This window comes from Tachyglossus aculeatus, chromosome 17 (genome assembly GCF_015852505.1).
Source record: "Tachyglossus aculeatus isolate mTacAcu1 chromosome 17, mTacAcu1.pri, whole genome shotgun sequence".
NCBI lineage: Eukaryota > Metazoa > Chordata > Mammalia > Monotremata > Tachyglossidae > Tachyglossus > Tachyglossus aculeatus.
The window spans coordinates 14,943,273-14,960,262 of record NC_052082.1 but is presented as its reverse complement, the minus strand read 5'-3'; the positions used below and the strand labels follow the sequence as shown (position 1 = coordinate 14,960,262).

At 45.0% G+C, this 16,990-nt stretch overlaps 1 protein-coding gene across 1 annotated transcript in view; it reads left to right on the top strand.

Annotated features, from left to right (window-relative positions):
• SLCO4C1 (solute carrier organic anion transporter family member 4C1) overlaps positions 1 to 16,990 on the top strand; it is an 88,480-nt gene that overhangs the window by 5,332 nt on the left and 66,158 nt on the right. Inside the window, exon 2 of the mRNA XM_038758792.1 lies at positions 4,499 to 4,762. Coding sequence (XP_038614720.1) covers positions 4,499 to 4,762 — 264 coding nt within the window. The remainder of the gene's footprint in view (positions 1 to 4,498; positions 4,763 to 16,990) is intronic.

Below are 16,990 nucleotides of genomic sequence, written 5' to 3'. Positions count from 1 at the left end.
GACTTGCCTGAAGTCACACAGCTGACAAGTGGCAGAGCCGGGGTTTGAACCCATGACCCCTGTCTCCCAAGCCCGGGCTCTTTCCACTAATCATCATCAATCGTATTTATTGAGCGCTTACTGTGTGCAGAGCACTGTACTAAGCTCTTGGGAAGTACAAGTTGGCAACATATAGAGACAGTCCCTACCCAATAGTGGGCTCACAGTCTAATGGCTGGTCTAAACAGAGAATGAATTCCATGCCGGCCAGAATAATAATTAATTATAATAATTATGGTATTTGTTAAGTGCTGACTATGTGCCGAGCACCGTTCTAAGCCCTGGGGCAGATTCGAAGTAATCAGCTTGGACACAGTCCCTGTCCCACATGGGGCTGACAATCTTAATCTCCATTTTACAGATGAGGGAACTGAGGCACAGAGAAGTGAAGTGACTTGTCCAAGGTCACACAGCAGACAGGCGGCAGACCTGGGATCAGAATCCACATCCTCTGACTCTCAAGCCCTTGCTCTTGTCACTAGGCCATGGTGCTTCTCCTAGAACTTTCTAGATGAGGCGTGTGTCCCTTCTCTGAACTTTCCTCCTTTCCCTAACTTGCCTTCAATAACTGTCACTTCCTAATTCAAAGACCACACGTGCAGTTTGTGTTAATAATAATAATAATGCTGGCATTTGTTAAGCGCTTACTATGTGCCAGGCACTGCTCTGAGCGCTAGGGAGGATACAAGGTGATCAGGTTGTCCCACGTGGCACAGAGAAGTTAAGTGACTTGCCCAAAGTCACACAGCTGACAAGTGGCAGAATCGGGATTAGAGCCCATGACCTCTGACTACCAAGCCCGGGCTCTTTCCACTGAGCCACGCTGTTAAGCGGTTAGTACAGTGCTTTGCACACAGTAAGCGCTCAATAAATACGATTGAATGAATGAATGTTAACTCTGTCCTGTTCTGAAGCTGTACCACATTGCCAAGAAAAGAGGACCATCTCTCCAAGCCTGTGATTGTCAATTTCCGGGAATTGAACTAACGTGCCATTATTCATTCATTCAAACATATTTATCGAGTGCTTACTGTTGGCAGAGCACTGTACTAAGCACCTGGGAGAGTACAATACGACAATAAACATAGTCCCTGCTGTGCCCAAGAGTGTATGCATTTAGCTCAAAACTGAAGGAAGGGCTTATTTTTTAGGGGTTAAATGCCCAAAGGATCTGTTGTTTAACTTTGGTTCTAATGATGCAGGATGCTCCTATAAATGGTCCCTTCTTTGGGACAGTTTTTAATTTTAAAACCTTGAAATTGGCTGCTTATCATCTGTGGCCTCAGCTGAAAGGATGTCAAAAGTTCCTTTCCTTGATGATAATCAGAATTTCTGGCTGCCTCAGTCTGATGGCAACTCACTGAGGGTGGCTAGTTGCCTGACAGCCAAAACCCAGTTTATATTCCTCATCCTGGCCTGGATAGCTTTGGAATCCCACAGGCATCTTAATGGTACTTGTTGAGCGCTTACTATGTGCCAGGCACCGTACTAAGCGCTGGGATAAATACAAGATAATCAGGTTGGACATAGTCTCCGTCCCCTATGGGGCTCAAGTCGGAGGGAGGAAGATTTAGACTGTAAGTTCATTATGGGCAGGGAACATATCTGCTGACTCTGTTCTCTCCCAAGCACTTACTACAGTGCTCTGCACATAGTAAGCACTCAGTAAATATCATTGATAGAGGATTTAATCCCCATTTTACAGATGAGGGAACTGAGGCACAAAGAAGTTAAACGACTTGCCCAAGGTCACAGAGCAGGCAAGTGAGGAGCCCGGGATAGAAGTTCTCTGACTCTATCCCCCTCCTTCCTCTCCCTCTACTCCCCCTCCCCATCCCCCCCGCCTTACCTCCTTCCCCTCCCCACAGCACCTGTATATATGTATATATGTTTGTACGTATTTATTACTCTATTTATTTTACTTGTACATGTTTATTCTATTTTATTTGGTTTATACGTTTTGTTGTCTATCTCCCCCTTCTAGACTGTGAGCCTGCTGTTGGGTAGGGACCGTCTCTATATGTTGCAAACTTGTACTTCCCAAGCGCTTAGTACAGTGCTGTGCACACAGTAAGCGCTCAATAAATACGATTGAATGAATGAATGAATGAATCCCAGGCATGCACTCTATCCATTTGACACCTGTCTACATGTTTTGTTGTCTGTCTCCCCCTTCTAGACTGTGAGCCCGTTGCTGGGTAGGGACCGTCTCTAGATGTTGCCGACTTGTACTTCCCAAGGGCTTAGTCCAGTGCCCTGCACACAGTAAGCGCTCAGTAAATACGACTGAATGAATGAATTAGGCCATGCTGCTTCCCGTGTGGGTAGGGAAAGGCCAAGGTAAGGATAGCAGTTTCCTCTTCTATAATGAAGGGATTCATTTCCCATTCTATCTCCCCCTTAGACTGTGAGCCTCTTGTGGGACGGGGACTATGACCAATCTGATTGTATTGCATCTACCCCAACACAGTGCTTGGCACATAGTAAGTGCATAACAAATACCACTATTGTTATCATTATTACGATTATTCTTAGAGAAGCAGCGTGGCTCAGTGGAAAGAGCCCGGGCTTGGGAGTCAGAGGTCACGGGTTCAAATCCCGGCTCCACCACTTGTCAGCTGTGTGACTTTGGGCAAGTCGCTTCACTTCTCTGTGCCTCAGTTCCCTCATCGGTAAAATGGGGATGAAGACTGTGAGCCCCCTCTGGGACAACCTGATTACCTTTGTAACCTTCCAGCACTTAGAACAGTGCTTTGCACATAGTAAGCGCTTAATAAATGCCATTATTATTATTATTATTACGATTATGCTTATTGTGATTATTTCTGCTGCAGCATGCCCCCAGTTTATGAGAGTTCTTCCTTCTGCTGGGCTGACAAGATTTAAGAGGACCCCTGGGGTTGAAGAGCGAGGCTATGGGTCACTTGGGGAGAGAGCCAGCACCCCCAGGGCTGATCTTCCTGCATCCCTGGCCCTGGAGCCGCCTGGCCCAGGCCTTCTCTCCAGGCCACCGCGGGTCTCTAGCTGAATTTGTGGGGAGGCCAGCGAGCTCTGGGGTCCTCATCAGAGGCCTCCTCCGTGTCAGAGCACTCTCAGTGAGCCACAGAAATCCTCCAACCCATCCACCCCGGCTTCCCGTTTCTAGATTGCCACGTAAAGGAACGTGGGTAGGCCTGAGGTTGGCACAGGGACGGGGGCATGATATTTTCGCAGTCTTTGCCTGGATCTGATGGAGAGCAAATTCTTTGTGAGTCCCTAGTCAATGAGGATCTAAAAGTTTAAATCACACTGGGGGCTAAGGTAAGGACTTAAATCAGACAGGTGGTAGAGTCGAAGACCTGGAAAATTATACTTTTTAAGGGGCATTGGGGAGAGGTAGCCAAGACATTTTGACTTTCAGCCCTAAAACTAACCCACTCAAATTTTGTTACCCAGTTAAAAAATTGGGTCTAAGAAGTGAATGAGGAAGGGCTTTGCTCCCAGGTCTCTTGATGGGAGAGATGTTCCGCCCTTGGAACAACCAAACTGAATGATCAAGTAATGGTATTTATTGAACACTATCTGTGTGCAGAGCACTGTACAAAGCACTTGGGAGAGCTGAATACAATAGTGTTCCCTGCCAACAAGGAGCTCACAGCCTAGAAGATGAGCTTGCAGTCTAGAATCCAATCTCAAAGCAGACAGAGACTTTATCCCTCGCCAATTTTTATCATTCTTACTAACAGTAATTTTTAACTTCTTGAAGACTAAGAACTTCATAGTGATTCCTGTGAATTAAAGGATAAAGACATAAAGACTCTTGCCTCGCTGTTTCTCTGACCTTTTTCTCTGGTGATAAATGCACATTTTAAGTTTTAAATTTAAATTTTAAGTTTTAAACCTCGTAAATGTATTTATAAAGAAAAGTCTTTTCAGGCCAAGGAGTCCATGGTCCATGACCACATGTACTTAATGCTCCCACCATTGGTTGGTGGTGTAACTGGCAGAGTATTTCAGTCTGTTACTGTTTTGCTTTGTACCTGTAATGAAAGATTAGTTGAAAGATGAGATGAGGCCTCCTTTTTTTTTTTCTTTTAACATTTACTTGGATCCTGGGAGAAGGTATTGTTCCTTCCTGAATGTAAGTTCTGTCCCCCACCTGAAGAATGTAAAGTCTTGGGAAATGACCTTGGTCCATATAAAGTATAAAGTTCTAGGGATTGCAATTTAGCAGGCGGCTTGGGTGAAGTAGTTTTATCAGTTCAACCCAAGACTATAGTAAACTTAAATATGTTGGGGGTCCTGTCTTTCAATGTTCAGGAAAGCCTTGTGGGGTAACACGACTCAATAGGTCCATATCTAGAAGTTTGGATTGGTGATATGAAATACCTCGTCATTTGAGTGGTTATAAAGTTTCATTGACTTGTTTCCATATTGACTGCAGAATCTAGACGAATAAATTGTCCTTTTCCTCCTCTAGGAATTGTGGTAAATGGACTGGTAAACATTAGCATTTCCACCATTGAGAAGAGGTATGAACTGAACAGTTCCCTGACTGGCCTTGTGTCTTCAAGCTACGACATTTCGTTCTGTGTGCTGTCACTCTTCGTGTCCTTCTATGGAGAAAGAGGGCACAAACCGAGATGGCTGGCATTTTCATCCTTCATGATAGGCCTGGGATCGCTTGTATTTTGTTTGCCGCATTTTACGACCGGAGCGTATGAGTATGGGTCGAAATTCGAAGGTAAGTTGCCATTTTCCTTACATATAACGTGTGAATGGACATAAAGAAGCAGCACAGTGTAGTGGATAGATCATGGGTTGGGGAGTCAGAAGGTCATGGGTTCTAATCCCGGTTCTCCCTCTTGCCTGCTTTGTGACCTTGGGCAAGTCACTTCACTTCTCTGGGCCTCAGTTACCTCATCTGTAAAAAAAAATGGGGATTAAGAGTTTGAGCCCAGTGTGGGACAGGGACTGTGTCCAATCTAACTTGTATCTACGCTAATGCTTCGAACAGTGCTTGGCACATGGTAAGCGCTTAACAATTACTATTATTATTATTATTATTATTAAAGGATGGATTCCAAGAATTGAGTCTGTGCTTTGTCTATGCTGACTGGGCTAGTGGAAAGAGGGCCTGGGCTCCAAGCCTGGCTCTGTCGCTTGCCTGCTGAATGACCCTGGACAAGTCACTTTACTTTGCTGGGCCTCAGTTACCTCTTCTGGAGAATGGGAATTCAAAACCTATTCTTCCTCTTATTTACTATGTATGGACTGTGTGAGTCAGGGACTGTGCCTGACTTGATGATCTTGTATCTAGCCCAGTTTTCGGCAGAGAATAAGGCCTTAACAAATACAATTATTATGAGTATTGTGATGTCTATTATAAAGTGATGTCAGTATGATTATTATAAGGTGACTAGGGCATCTTATCCAGATTTCCTGGGTATGCGTTAGGAGGGAAGAGTTGGCGAGACAAGGTTTTGGGGGGGAAGTTCAAAGTATCTTTGATGCTCTAAGAACCGAGCGGTAGGTTTAGCACCTTTCTGACCTTCCAAGTCATTGCCTGAGTCCCGGGAGATTTTCCGCCTTTCCCCTAGGTTGGCAGCACCAGTACCAATCAAACTGGGGCTCGCTAATTCATTCTTTCAATCGTATTTATTGAGTGCTTACCGTGGGCAAATCACTGTACTAAGTGCTTGGGAGAGGATAATACAACAAAACCTTAAGCACTTCTTTCAGTCTAGAAATAACAGCCAGGTTTGAAGAGATGAAGAAAAAATAGCCAGGATAAAGTTCGCAGACGAGAAAACGTACCAAGGTTTGGGGATTGAGGGGATCAGAGAGTCGAACGCTGATTAAAAAAAAAATTAATTTGGCTACGAATAGGCTAGAAATCTGGAGTGCCAAGCCTGTACTCCCAGGTCTAACAGGCAACAAAGGCGGAGTGATTGGATCCTTGACCTTTCCTTCACGCCTGTCTGCCTGCCCCCTACTACATTTCTCTTCATCTTATTAAGACCTATAAATTAAGATTGTTGAAACACGGGATTGTCCATTTGTAAACCTGGCAGGCTGAGCCACAGAGGAACCAAAGTGGTGACCTGAGGCATTTATTAATAAAGAGTCCAGACAAACTCATATCTCGTCACCTCTAATTCCCTGTTTACCCACAGAGAAGCAGCGTGGCTCAGTGGCAAGAGCACGGGCTTGGGAGTCAGAGGTCATGGGTTCAAATCCTGGCTCTGCCAACTGTCAGTTGTGTGACTTTGGGCGAGTCCCTTCACTTCTCTGGGCCTCAGTGACCTCATCTGTCAAATGGGGATTAAAACTGTGAGCCCACCGTGGGACAACCTGATCACCTTGTAACCTCCCCAGCACTTAGAACAGTGCTTTGCACGTAGTAAGCGCTTAATAAATGCCATTATTATTATTATTATCATTATTAATTGTGTGGCCTAATGGCTAGAGCATGGATCTGGGATCAGGAGGACCCGAGTTCTAATTCTGACTCCACCACTTGTCTGCTTTGAGAGCTTGGGCGAGTCACTTAGCTTCTCTGGGTTTCAGCCCCCTCATCTGTAAAATGGGGCTAAGACTGTGAGCCCTATGTGAAACAGGGGCTGTGTCCAAACTGATTAACTTGTATCTTCCCTAGCGCTTAGAACAGTGCCCGGCACATAGTCAGTGCTTAACAAATACCATAATTATTATGGATCATTAACGTAAGATTAACAATAATCTTATTATCGTAAGATTAGCCTTCTGCCTGTAAGATTAGCCTTCTGCCATTAGATCCTTTTACCTTTTACAGCTTTATAATTCATTCTGCCTAATGGGCTCACGTTAGCTTTCTTAGTCGTTTGCTCCTAGGTTGTGAGCTCTGTATGGGAGAGGAATTTTTTCTGGCCTGATCACTCTGTATCTACCCCAGCCCATAGCACAGTGCATGATCTAGAGCACCCTGAAGAAATATTTCATTATTATTACACTGCGCTACACTAGAGTTTCACTGGCAGGGGAATAAATTTGTTGCTGCTGTAAATCTAAATGAACATAATGTATCCACTATGCTGGATTTCTTTTCACTCTAATAGTGGGTAATTTGTGTCCTCCCAACGTGATAACTGGAACATTTTCTTTGTTTTAAAATCTCTGGACAGTTTGTTCTGTACTAAGTGACTCTGCCAGAACCACAAAGATGTTCAAATCTGGTCGTGAGCTGGAAACTCTTGATACTTAGCTGAGCAGGTCTATAGTCCGGTTGACTGTTTATGAAGGCTAGTTGAAAATTCCTCATCCTAGAAAAACTCATCAGTTTCCTCTTCCCTAATTTTGGAATACGAACTTCCAGAGCCTTTTAAAATTTTGGCCCTAGGCTTTTTTTTTTTCCCCTCCAGTTGTATCATTTACTGGTGTGCACCGTCTGAAAGCATATGTTTAGGCCACCAGGTAAGTGGCCCTGGGTCAGGGTTGCTTTGAGTCTGCACCCAGATAGGCCACTGAATTCAGAGGGATGGGATGGGAGAATCCCAGTTGATTACATGTGCCTCGGCATCTATTACTACCTCACCAGTGTTAAGCTCGGTCCATTCTCCAGTTTGGCAGTTCAGTATTTTGATGGATGGAACAGGCCTCCGTGATTTAGAAAAAAGGTGGGGTTGACTTGGGGAAAGGAGGAGTCTTAGCAATCTCCTCTCCCCCACCCTGTTAATGTGGACCAGAGGTTCAGCCTTTTAGACAGGGATCTCCCCCGGCCAAGAACGGGATAACTTTACTCCGTCTTTTTCTGAGGTTGGTAGGAAAAGTGCCCCAATGTCAAATTGGGAGCAATACCACCCTAGTAGCAATGGGCTGGAAGGATCCTGGGGTGCCATCTCCCTACCCTCCCTAGATTGAATCACGCTCCCCTAGAGATTTGACTGTTGGGCAGGAAGCAGACTGTAGAGGAACCAGGCAGAACTGAGTTTCCTACCCCACCCACCAATAAAAAAACCCTGGTGACGGGGTGTGGTGGTGGGTTAGATGCCTGCGATCTGGGCTGGACAGGACCCTGAGGACCTACCCCTATTCCACATCAGATTCAGGGATCAGAAAACACCATTTTAGAAGATGAGGTCTTCTCTGAGAACACCATTACTATGCTCCGTAGGATTTTGCCATATTAGAAACTGTTCTAACTTCTGATATTTAACAAGCAACTGGAACCACAACTTCCTCTATGCAAGTTTGCCCATGGTTTGGAGAGCAAAGTTAAGCCCTGGGCAAAATCATGGTTAGAACTAGTTTGGCTTAACTGAAGCTGTTTTTTGGGGTTTTTTTTTTTTTGGCCTTATTTTTTTCCTCCTTGAAAATTGTACGTAGATAAAGTATACTCTGCCCCCTTGGCTTCTCCCCCACCCCCAGAAATGTCCATTTTGTTTTCTTTTTCTTTCCCTCTTTTTGAGCTAACTTGCGTCAAAGAAGAGAGCAGAGATAAATGGACTGAATGGGTAGATTAACTGAGTATTCACACTTGTTGAGAAGAAAATACAAGATTTGTAATCTGATATCCATGTATGAGCACTGGGGAATGGGACTAACATATAAAGGGGATTAAGACTTCTGTAAAGGTGGAAAAGCAAAGTTTTTGAAAGAGGTTGGTTGCTTTACTGTAAGAGGGAAGGAATTTATAGAGTCTTGGGAAAGAATTTTCTAAATAGGGTTAATCCATTTGCATGTAGGTATAATTGTCAAAAAAAGTTGAGCATCTAAATTGGATGGAATTGCTGAAGGTATTAATGAATGAAGGGCTTTTTTTTTTGAGAAATGGTTGTGGATTAGACATCATGAAGAAAACAAAGAGGGGATGGACTGGCTATAGATTCATGAAGACCATTTGGCAAAAGCCCGCTGCTGTGGATGCTGGATGGGAGAGACGTTTACTTATTGTTGCCCCCTCATCCTGGGATATCTAACTCAAGATTACTTTTATTCATGCAGATTTATGTCATGAGGTCTCTGGCCGTTTGGTTTCAGTCTCCTTTGCTGGCTCTGCCTCTGCTTCCCACCCCCTAACTGTGGGCGTTAGCACTCGAGGTTCAGTCCTGGGTCCCCTTTTGTTCTCCATCTACACCCATTCCCTTGGAGAACTCATTCGGTCCCATAGCTTCAACTCCCAACCTCTATGCGGATGATCCCCAAATCTACATTTCCAGCCCTGATCTTTCCCTCTCTCCAGTCTCGCATCTCCTCCCGAGTTCAAGATATCTCTACCTGGATGTCCGCCTGCACCTCAAGCTTAAGGTGTCCAAAACAGAGCTCCTTATCTTCCCACCCAAACCCTGTCCTCCCCATGACTTTCCCATCACTTAGACGGCACCACTGTCTCACAGGTTCATAACTTTGGCATTATCCTTGGCTCATCTCTCTCATTCAAACCACACACTCAATCCACCACTAAATCCTGTCGGTCCCACCTTCACAACATCGCTAAAATCCGCCCTTTCCCCTCCATCCAAACTGCTACCACGTTAATTCAGTCACTCATTTTATCCCGCCTGGATTACTGCATCAGCCTCCTTGCTGACCTCGTAGCTTCCTGTCTCTCCCCACTCCAGTCCATAGTTCAATCTGCTGCCCACATCATTTTTTTTACAAAAATCTTTAGAACATGTCACCCCACTCCTCAAAAGACTCCAGTCATTGCCCATCCATCTCCACATCAAACAAAAACTCCTCACCATTGACTTTAAAGCAGTCAATCACCTTGCCCCCTCCTACCTCACCTTGCTTCTCTCTTTCTACAACCCAGGGCACACACTTGGCTCCTCTAATACTGGCCTTCTCACTGTGCTTCGATCTCGCCTGTCTCGTCGCCGACCCCTCGCCCACATCTTGCCTCTGGCCTGGAATGCCCTCCTTCCTCCAATCTGACAATTACTCCCCCGCATCTTCAAAGCCTTATTGAAGACACCTCTCCTCCAAGAGGCCTTCCCAGACTAAGCCTCACCTTTCCTCATCTCCCAATCCCTTCTACTTTGCCCTGACTTCCCTTTGTTCTTCCTCCTCCTCCCTGCAGCCCCACACCACTTATTCATTCATTCATTCATTCAATCAATCGTATTTATTGAGCGCTTACTGTGTGCAGAGCACTGAACTAAGCGCTTGGGAAGTACAAGTTGGCAACATATAGAGACCGTACCTACCCAGCAACGGGCTCACAGTCTAGAAGGGGGTGGTACTTGTTGAGTGCTACGTGCCAAGCACTGTTCTAAGTACTGGGGGGTTTGGGGGGATACAAGGTAATCAGGTTGTCCCACGTGGGGCCCACAGCCTTAATCCCCATTTTACAGATGAGGTAACAGGCACAGAGAAGTGAAGTGACCTGTCCAAAGTCACACAGCTGACAAGTGGCGGAGCCAGGATTAGAACCCATGACCTCTGACTCCCAAGCCCGGGCTCTTTCCATTGAGCCACGCTGCTTCTCAAATCCACTATGTACAAATCTGTAACTTTATTTGTATTCATGTCTGTCTCCCTTCATCTAGACATAAACTCATTGTAGGCTTCTAGGATTCTAGGTGTTTCTGTTTGTTGTACTCTCCCAAGTTCTTAGTTCAGTGCTCTGCACACAGTAAGTGCTCAATAAATACAATTGAATGAATGAGGATTCCATTATGGTGAAATAACTCTGGTCCATAACTATAAGAAATTAGAGCAGAAATCTCGACTTTTTATTTAAATGGCATTTAAGTATTTACTACGTTCCAGGCACTATACGAAGTGCTGGGGTACGTACAAGTTAATGAGCGTTGACCCAGCCCGTGTCCCGTGTGGGGCTCACAGTCTTAATCCCCATTTTACAGATGAGAAAACGGAGACACAAGGAAGTGAAAAGACTTCCCAAGGCCACACAGCAGACAAGAGTTGGGATTGGAACACAGATCCTTCGGACTCCCGGGCCCGTGCTCTATCCACTAGTCCGTGCTGCTTCTGCCGGCCCTTAGGCAGCCTCAGCTGTCTGTGACCCCTTTGGGGCTGACGTGGGAGGGAGAACAAAGAAGTCTGCTTTGACCCAGGACCTTAAAGTGCCCTGTATGCAGGTCGGCTGTAGGGTTAGAGCCTTTCTCTCACTTGCCAGCCCTCCCACTCCCAGGGACCTCAAGGTACAGCCAGGAATCTAGGTATCAGCAGCCTCGGGGCTTACCTGCGCCGAGGATGTGTGACCCTCAGAGCCCTGGGTGGGCAGGAATCCTGCTTTGTAGGGGGGCTTCACAATCATCTATCTTCCACGCAGATGGGGAAGCAGCGTGGCCTAGTAGAAAGACCCCAGGCCCGGGAGAGAGAGGCCCTGAGTTCTAATTACGGCGCCACCACTTGTCTCCTGTGTGCCCTTGGTGGTCACTTTCCTGTGCCTCAGTTCCCTCATCTGTAAAATGGGGATTCAGTCCTACTCCTTCATACTTATTGTGAGCCCCATAATGGGACAGGGCCTGTGTCCAACTCGGTTCTCTTGGATTTACCCCAGCAGTTGGTATGGTGTTTGGTACAAAATGCTCAGCAAGTAGCATTAAAAGCAAAGAACCCCAACAGACTTGGGTTTACATCCAAAGCTGATTAAATCAATCAATCAATCAATTGTATTTATTGAGCGCTTACTGTGTGCAGAGCACTGTACTAAGCGCTTGGGAAGTACAAGTTGGCAACACATAGAGATGGAACCCCATGTCTGCTGAATTTGTGATCATTTGGACCCAGGATTTACCCAGTGCCGCCTTCCTTCCTTTGTACTCTTTACCGCTACCCAAGGAAAGTTGGTTTAGATCCAAAGAAAGATGCCTTTAACCTACACTGGGATTAACAAAGCTCCTGGTGTGGGGGAAGAGGGGAAGAGGTTATGCAAGTGGACAGTAAGGAGAGACACTCAGAGCATAACAGAACTTCTAGCTGCCCTGCAGATGGACGTATCTGAGAGGAAGGTGCAGAAACAGCATGGCCTAGCAGCCTGGGAGTCAGAAGGACCTGGATTCTAATCCCACCTCTGCCAATTGCTTTCTCTGCAACCACGGGCAAGTTGCTTTAACTTCTCTGTACCTCATTTTCTTCAACTGCAAAACAGGGATCCCCTTTCTTCCTCCTACTTAGACCGTGAGCTCCATTTGGGGTAGGGACGATGTCCAACCTGATTCGCTTTTATCTTCCCCAGCAATTAGAACAGTGCTTGACACATAGTAAGTGCTATACAAATACCAAAAAATAAAAATAAAAGCCCACCCAGATGTGGAAGACCAGAAGAGCACCACCATGAAGCACACAGCCCTAGCCTCAGAGTCGAAAACGCCTCGACAGTTCAGCTAATTTACCAGTTGAGACAGAACTGCTTCTCCAAGACATTGAGTTTTTAATGTTTAACTGATGGATTTAGTCGGCCAACCCAGCCAGGTCTAACCAAGTGCAGCCTGAAGTGTAGCAATGGATTGAGCAACTTTGCTGGTGACTTCCTTTAGAGGGTTAGAAGTGTGGTTTTGATGAAAGGAAGAATACGTGGAACTTCTTGTTCCACTTCTAAGTGGCTTTCAAGATATACCGCTGCTGCCCAGGGTCATGTGCTGAGCTCGGTATTTTTTTCAATCAGTCAGTCATATTCATTGAGAGCTTACTGTGTCTAGAGCACTGTACTAAGCACTTAAGAGTACAAATAACAATATAACAGACACACTCCCTGCCCACAATGAGCTGCTGTTTGCAGTGGGTCTGGATCCTACACACCCTCCAACTGTAGAGATGGTCTCCCACTTTAAAACAATTATTGTTTTGCATCAAAGTGATGCTTATATAATTCCACTAATTTGTCAAAAGTTAGGCCTGCTTTATTGCTTTTCCAAGAGATCAACGGATCAGTGGTATTTATTGAGCACTTACTATGTGTAGAGCACTGTTCTAAGCTCTTAAAAGAAGCAGCGTGGCTCAATCAATCAATCGTATATATTGAGCGCTTATGGTGTGCAGAGCACTGTACTAAGCACTTGGGAAGTACCAGTTGGCAACATATAGAGACGATCCCTACCCAACAGTGGGCTCACAGTCTAGAAATGAATGAAAAGAGCACGGGCTTTGGAGTCAGAGGTCATGGGTTCGAAACCCAGCTCTGCCAATTGTCAGCTGTGTGAGTTTGGGCAAGTCACTTTACTTCTCTGTGCCTCAGTTCCCTCATCTGTAAAATGGGGATTAAAGACTGTGAGCCCCCTGTGGGACAACCTGATCACCTTGTACCATCCCCAGTGCTTAGAACAGTGCTTTGCACATAGTAAGTGCTTAATAAATGCCATTATTATTATTACAATACAACAGAATTAGCAGCCACATTCTGTGCCCATAAGGAGCTTACAGTCCCTTTCCCATGAGGTCCTGACCCAATGCTGCTTTGAGTTGACCAAAGAAGATAATATTGTTCCCTTTCCTAATTTGGAGGACTAGAATAAATTCCTGCATTAATATTGCCTTTATTTCTTTCACCTCTCCCCTTTTACCTTAACCCATGAAATCTCATCCCATTGTCCTTTTTCTGAATTCTAGGCCTCTGAGCATGTGAAACTCTCTTCGCAATTCAAGGCAAGCACCACTTCCCTGTTTGACTTTGCCTGCGGTTCCTCAAAAAGTGATACCTTTCTAAGCCCGCCTTTACATATAGGAGGGGTGTCCTAATTATTATTTATTCCAATTAGATGGATCCTGAACGAAGACTCTCACTTCCTCCCGTTCATTTCTCATATTCCCTGCATTTCACTACAGTATTTTCAAGTAGTCATGATTTGTCCATTTGTTTTTCCTGTGTTCTTACCGTTAAGTGTATTCTAGGTCTGGCCATCTTTGAGTATTGCTTTTTGTACTGGACATTGTTTTGTTCCAGAAAGAGTAAAATTTCTACTCCCTCTGCATCACCCTGACTTAGCGCTTAGTACGGTGCTCTGCACACAGTAAGCACTCAATAAATATGATTGATTGCCCCCTCCCAGCCCCACAGCGCTTATGAACATATCTGTAATTTTATTTATACTAATGTCTGCCTCCCCCTCTAGTCTGTAAACTCATTGTGGGCAGGGAATGTGTCTGTTATAATGTACTCTCCCAAGTGCTTAGGACAGTGCTCTGCACACAGTAAGTGCTCAATAAATACAACTGAGTAGCGCTGGCATCCTGGAGTGTTGGCACAGAGACTGGCTATTTCAATAGCTTGAACCCCTTTAATTGTTTTCAAGAGTGAATTTTGACCCAGTATTTTGGTCTAGAGTTGATTAAATAGCTCTCGAACTCAAGGAGTCACTGAGATTCTCGGAATGATACTTCAACACAATTACCTTAGCTATGGAAAAAATGTCTGTTCCACCTTGGTTCTCCAAAATTTGGTAGCTTAGAATTTTGCCAGCCCAGTTTTCTTCATTTCTCTCATCCAGCTTTTAGCATGGGTGCTGGGTTTCCATTCTGACCATCGGAGAGAACCGCGTATTTGTGGTGGGGCTGGGAGTGAGCCGCTTCCAAGGAGTGATGATATCAAATTACAGATGATACCCTGAGGATCAGTGAAGGGCTGCAAAATTGAAGAAAACAACCTAAAGATTTCTGTGGGACTTTGTGGTGGTGGTGGTGGTGGATAGTTTGTTTCTCGTTATTTTGGATTCTATAAAACCAGTTCTCTCTGGCTGAAGGAATAGGTGCCTCCGTAATAAGGCTGATTTGTTTAAGTCCCCAGGGATTAATCTACTGGGATAAATCATAAGCCATTTACCGTCACAAACCCCTCATCCCTCCTCATTCCCTCTACTCTCTCCTGCCCATCCACTCTCTTTCCCTTTTCAGTTTACGAATTCTCTCCCAAATCCCTTCTTTCCTTCAGTGACTTTTTCTTCTGTTGGTGCTGCCTTTTGCTTTTATTTCCTTATTTTCTCAGTCCATCAGTCAATGAATGGTATTTATTGAGCATCTGCTGTGTGCAAAGCACTGTACTAAGTGCCTGAGGAAGTAAAGTGACATGAAATGGGAAGTGGTCTCGGAACAGAGGGAGGATATGGGCAAGAGGTTGGTGGTGAGAGAGATGATTAAGGTACAGTGTGTAGATCTGGAGTTCCAGGAAGGGGGTGAGATGATTGAGTCCTTCAGGCCGTTGGTAAAAAGTTGGGTGCAGTGGTTGATGGATAACCATTGGAGAAGCAGCGTGGCTCAGTGGAAAGAGCCTGGGCTTTGGAGTCAGAGGTCATGGGTTCAAATCCTGGCTCTGCCAATTGTCAGCTGTGTGACTTTGGGCTAGTCACTTCACATCCCTGGGCCTCAGTTCCCTCATCTGTAAAATGGGGATTAAGACTGTGAGCCCCACATGGGACAACCTGATTACCTTGTAACCTCCCCAGCGCTTAGAACAGTGCTTTACACCTAGTAAGTGCTTAATAAATGCCATCGTTATTATTATTATTATTATTATTATTATTATTATTATTATTATTATTATATCCACTAGAGGTTCTTGGGGTGTGAGGAGACATGGACTCAATGTTCTTTGTTTTTGTTTAAGAAAAGGGTTCCAGGTAGCATGTAGACTGGAGGGAGGGGAGACAATGAGGCAGGGAAGTCAGCCAGGAAACTGAGGCAGTAGGCAAGGAGGGGTATGATATGTGCTTGGATCAGCATGGTAACAGTCTGGAGAAGAAAGGACAAATTTTAGAGATGTGAAGGGAGAACCAATAGGATTTGGTGACAGATTGAATATGAGGGTTGGAATGAGGGAGATGAATCAAGAATAATGCCAGGGTTTCAGGCTTGTGAGACTTTGCCTGTGGGTTTACCTTTTGATACCTTTCTCCTTTTATGCTTTTCTCCCCCATGTAATTACCTGTTTTCAGTCGATGGTATTTACTGAACACTTCCCATGTGTGTGTGTCTGTGTGTGTAGAACACTGTACTAAGCATCTGGGCGAGTACAATAAAATAGTTGGTAAACATAATTCCCGTCCACAAGGATTTTTTCAGTTTTTGCTTTTCCTTCTTAGGTTTCCTTTATTTTACTCATCACCTCATTCCCTTTTCTTATTTCCTATCCTCTTTCTGCTTCCTATCTTTCCTCCTTCTGTCTTTTTTTTTTTATCTCCCCCCCCCCCCGCCCCCGCCGCCGCCTCTAGATGATTGAATCCCACAGTCCCATTATGTGTGTACTGGTCTGTCCAAACATGCTTAGGCTAAGGGAAAAGAAGGTGAAAGGAAACCAGGAGAAGGAGTGAAGAGAGATAGACAGAAAAAGAGAAGGAAATGAAGACATGAAAGGCAACGATGATAAAATTCTAGAGCACGAGAGATCGTGTCCAGTCCCCTGCCTGCAGGCTGGTGAGTAACTAAACTATTGAGGGCAGATGGTAGATAACTCATCTTCATCAAAAAACAAAGAGGGAATTTTAAAGCAATTGCAACAATACTTCTGAATTTCTCTAACTGGCTTCAACCATTGAGGAAGAAGCTCTGGGAAAAACAGCCAACTAAGCATCTGTTGAACAGGTTCTTTGGTGCTGTGGCCAAGGGTTTGGGTCCACATGCACCCTTCAGAGATATTGTCATTCATTCAATCGTATTTATTGGGTGCTTACTATGTGCAGAGCACTGGACTAAGTGCTTGGGCAGTACAAATCAGCAAAATATAGAGATGGTCCCTACCCAGCACCGGGCTCAAAGTCTAGAAGGGGGAGACAGACCACAAAACAAGTAGACAGGTGTCAATACCATCAGAATAAATTGAATTATAGCTATATACACATCATTAAAAAATAGAGTAATGAATATGTACAGATGTACACAAGTGCTGTGGGGAGGGGAATGGGGTAGGGCAGAGGGAGGGAGGGGGGCAATGGGGAGGGAAGGAGGAAGAGAGGAAAAGGGGGGGGGCTCAGTCTGGGAAGGCCTACTAGAGGAGGTGAGCTCTCAGTAGGGCTTTGAAGGGAGGAAGAGAGCT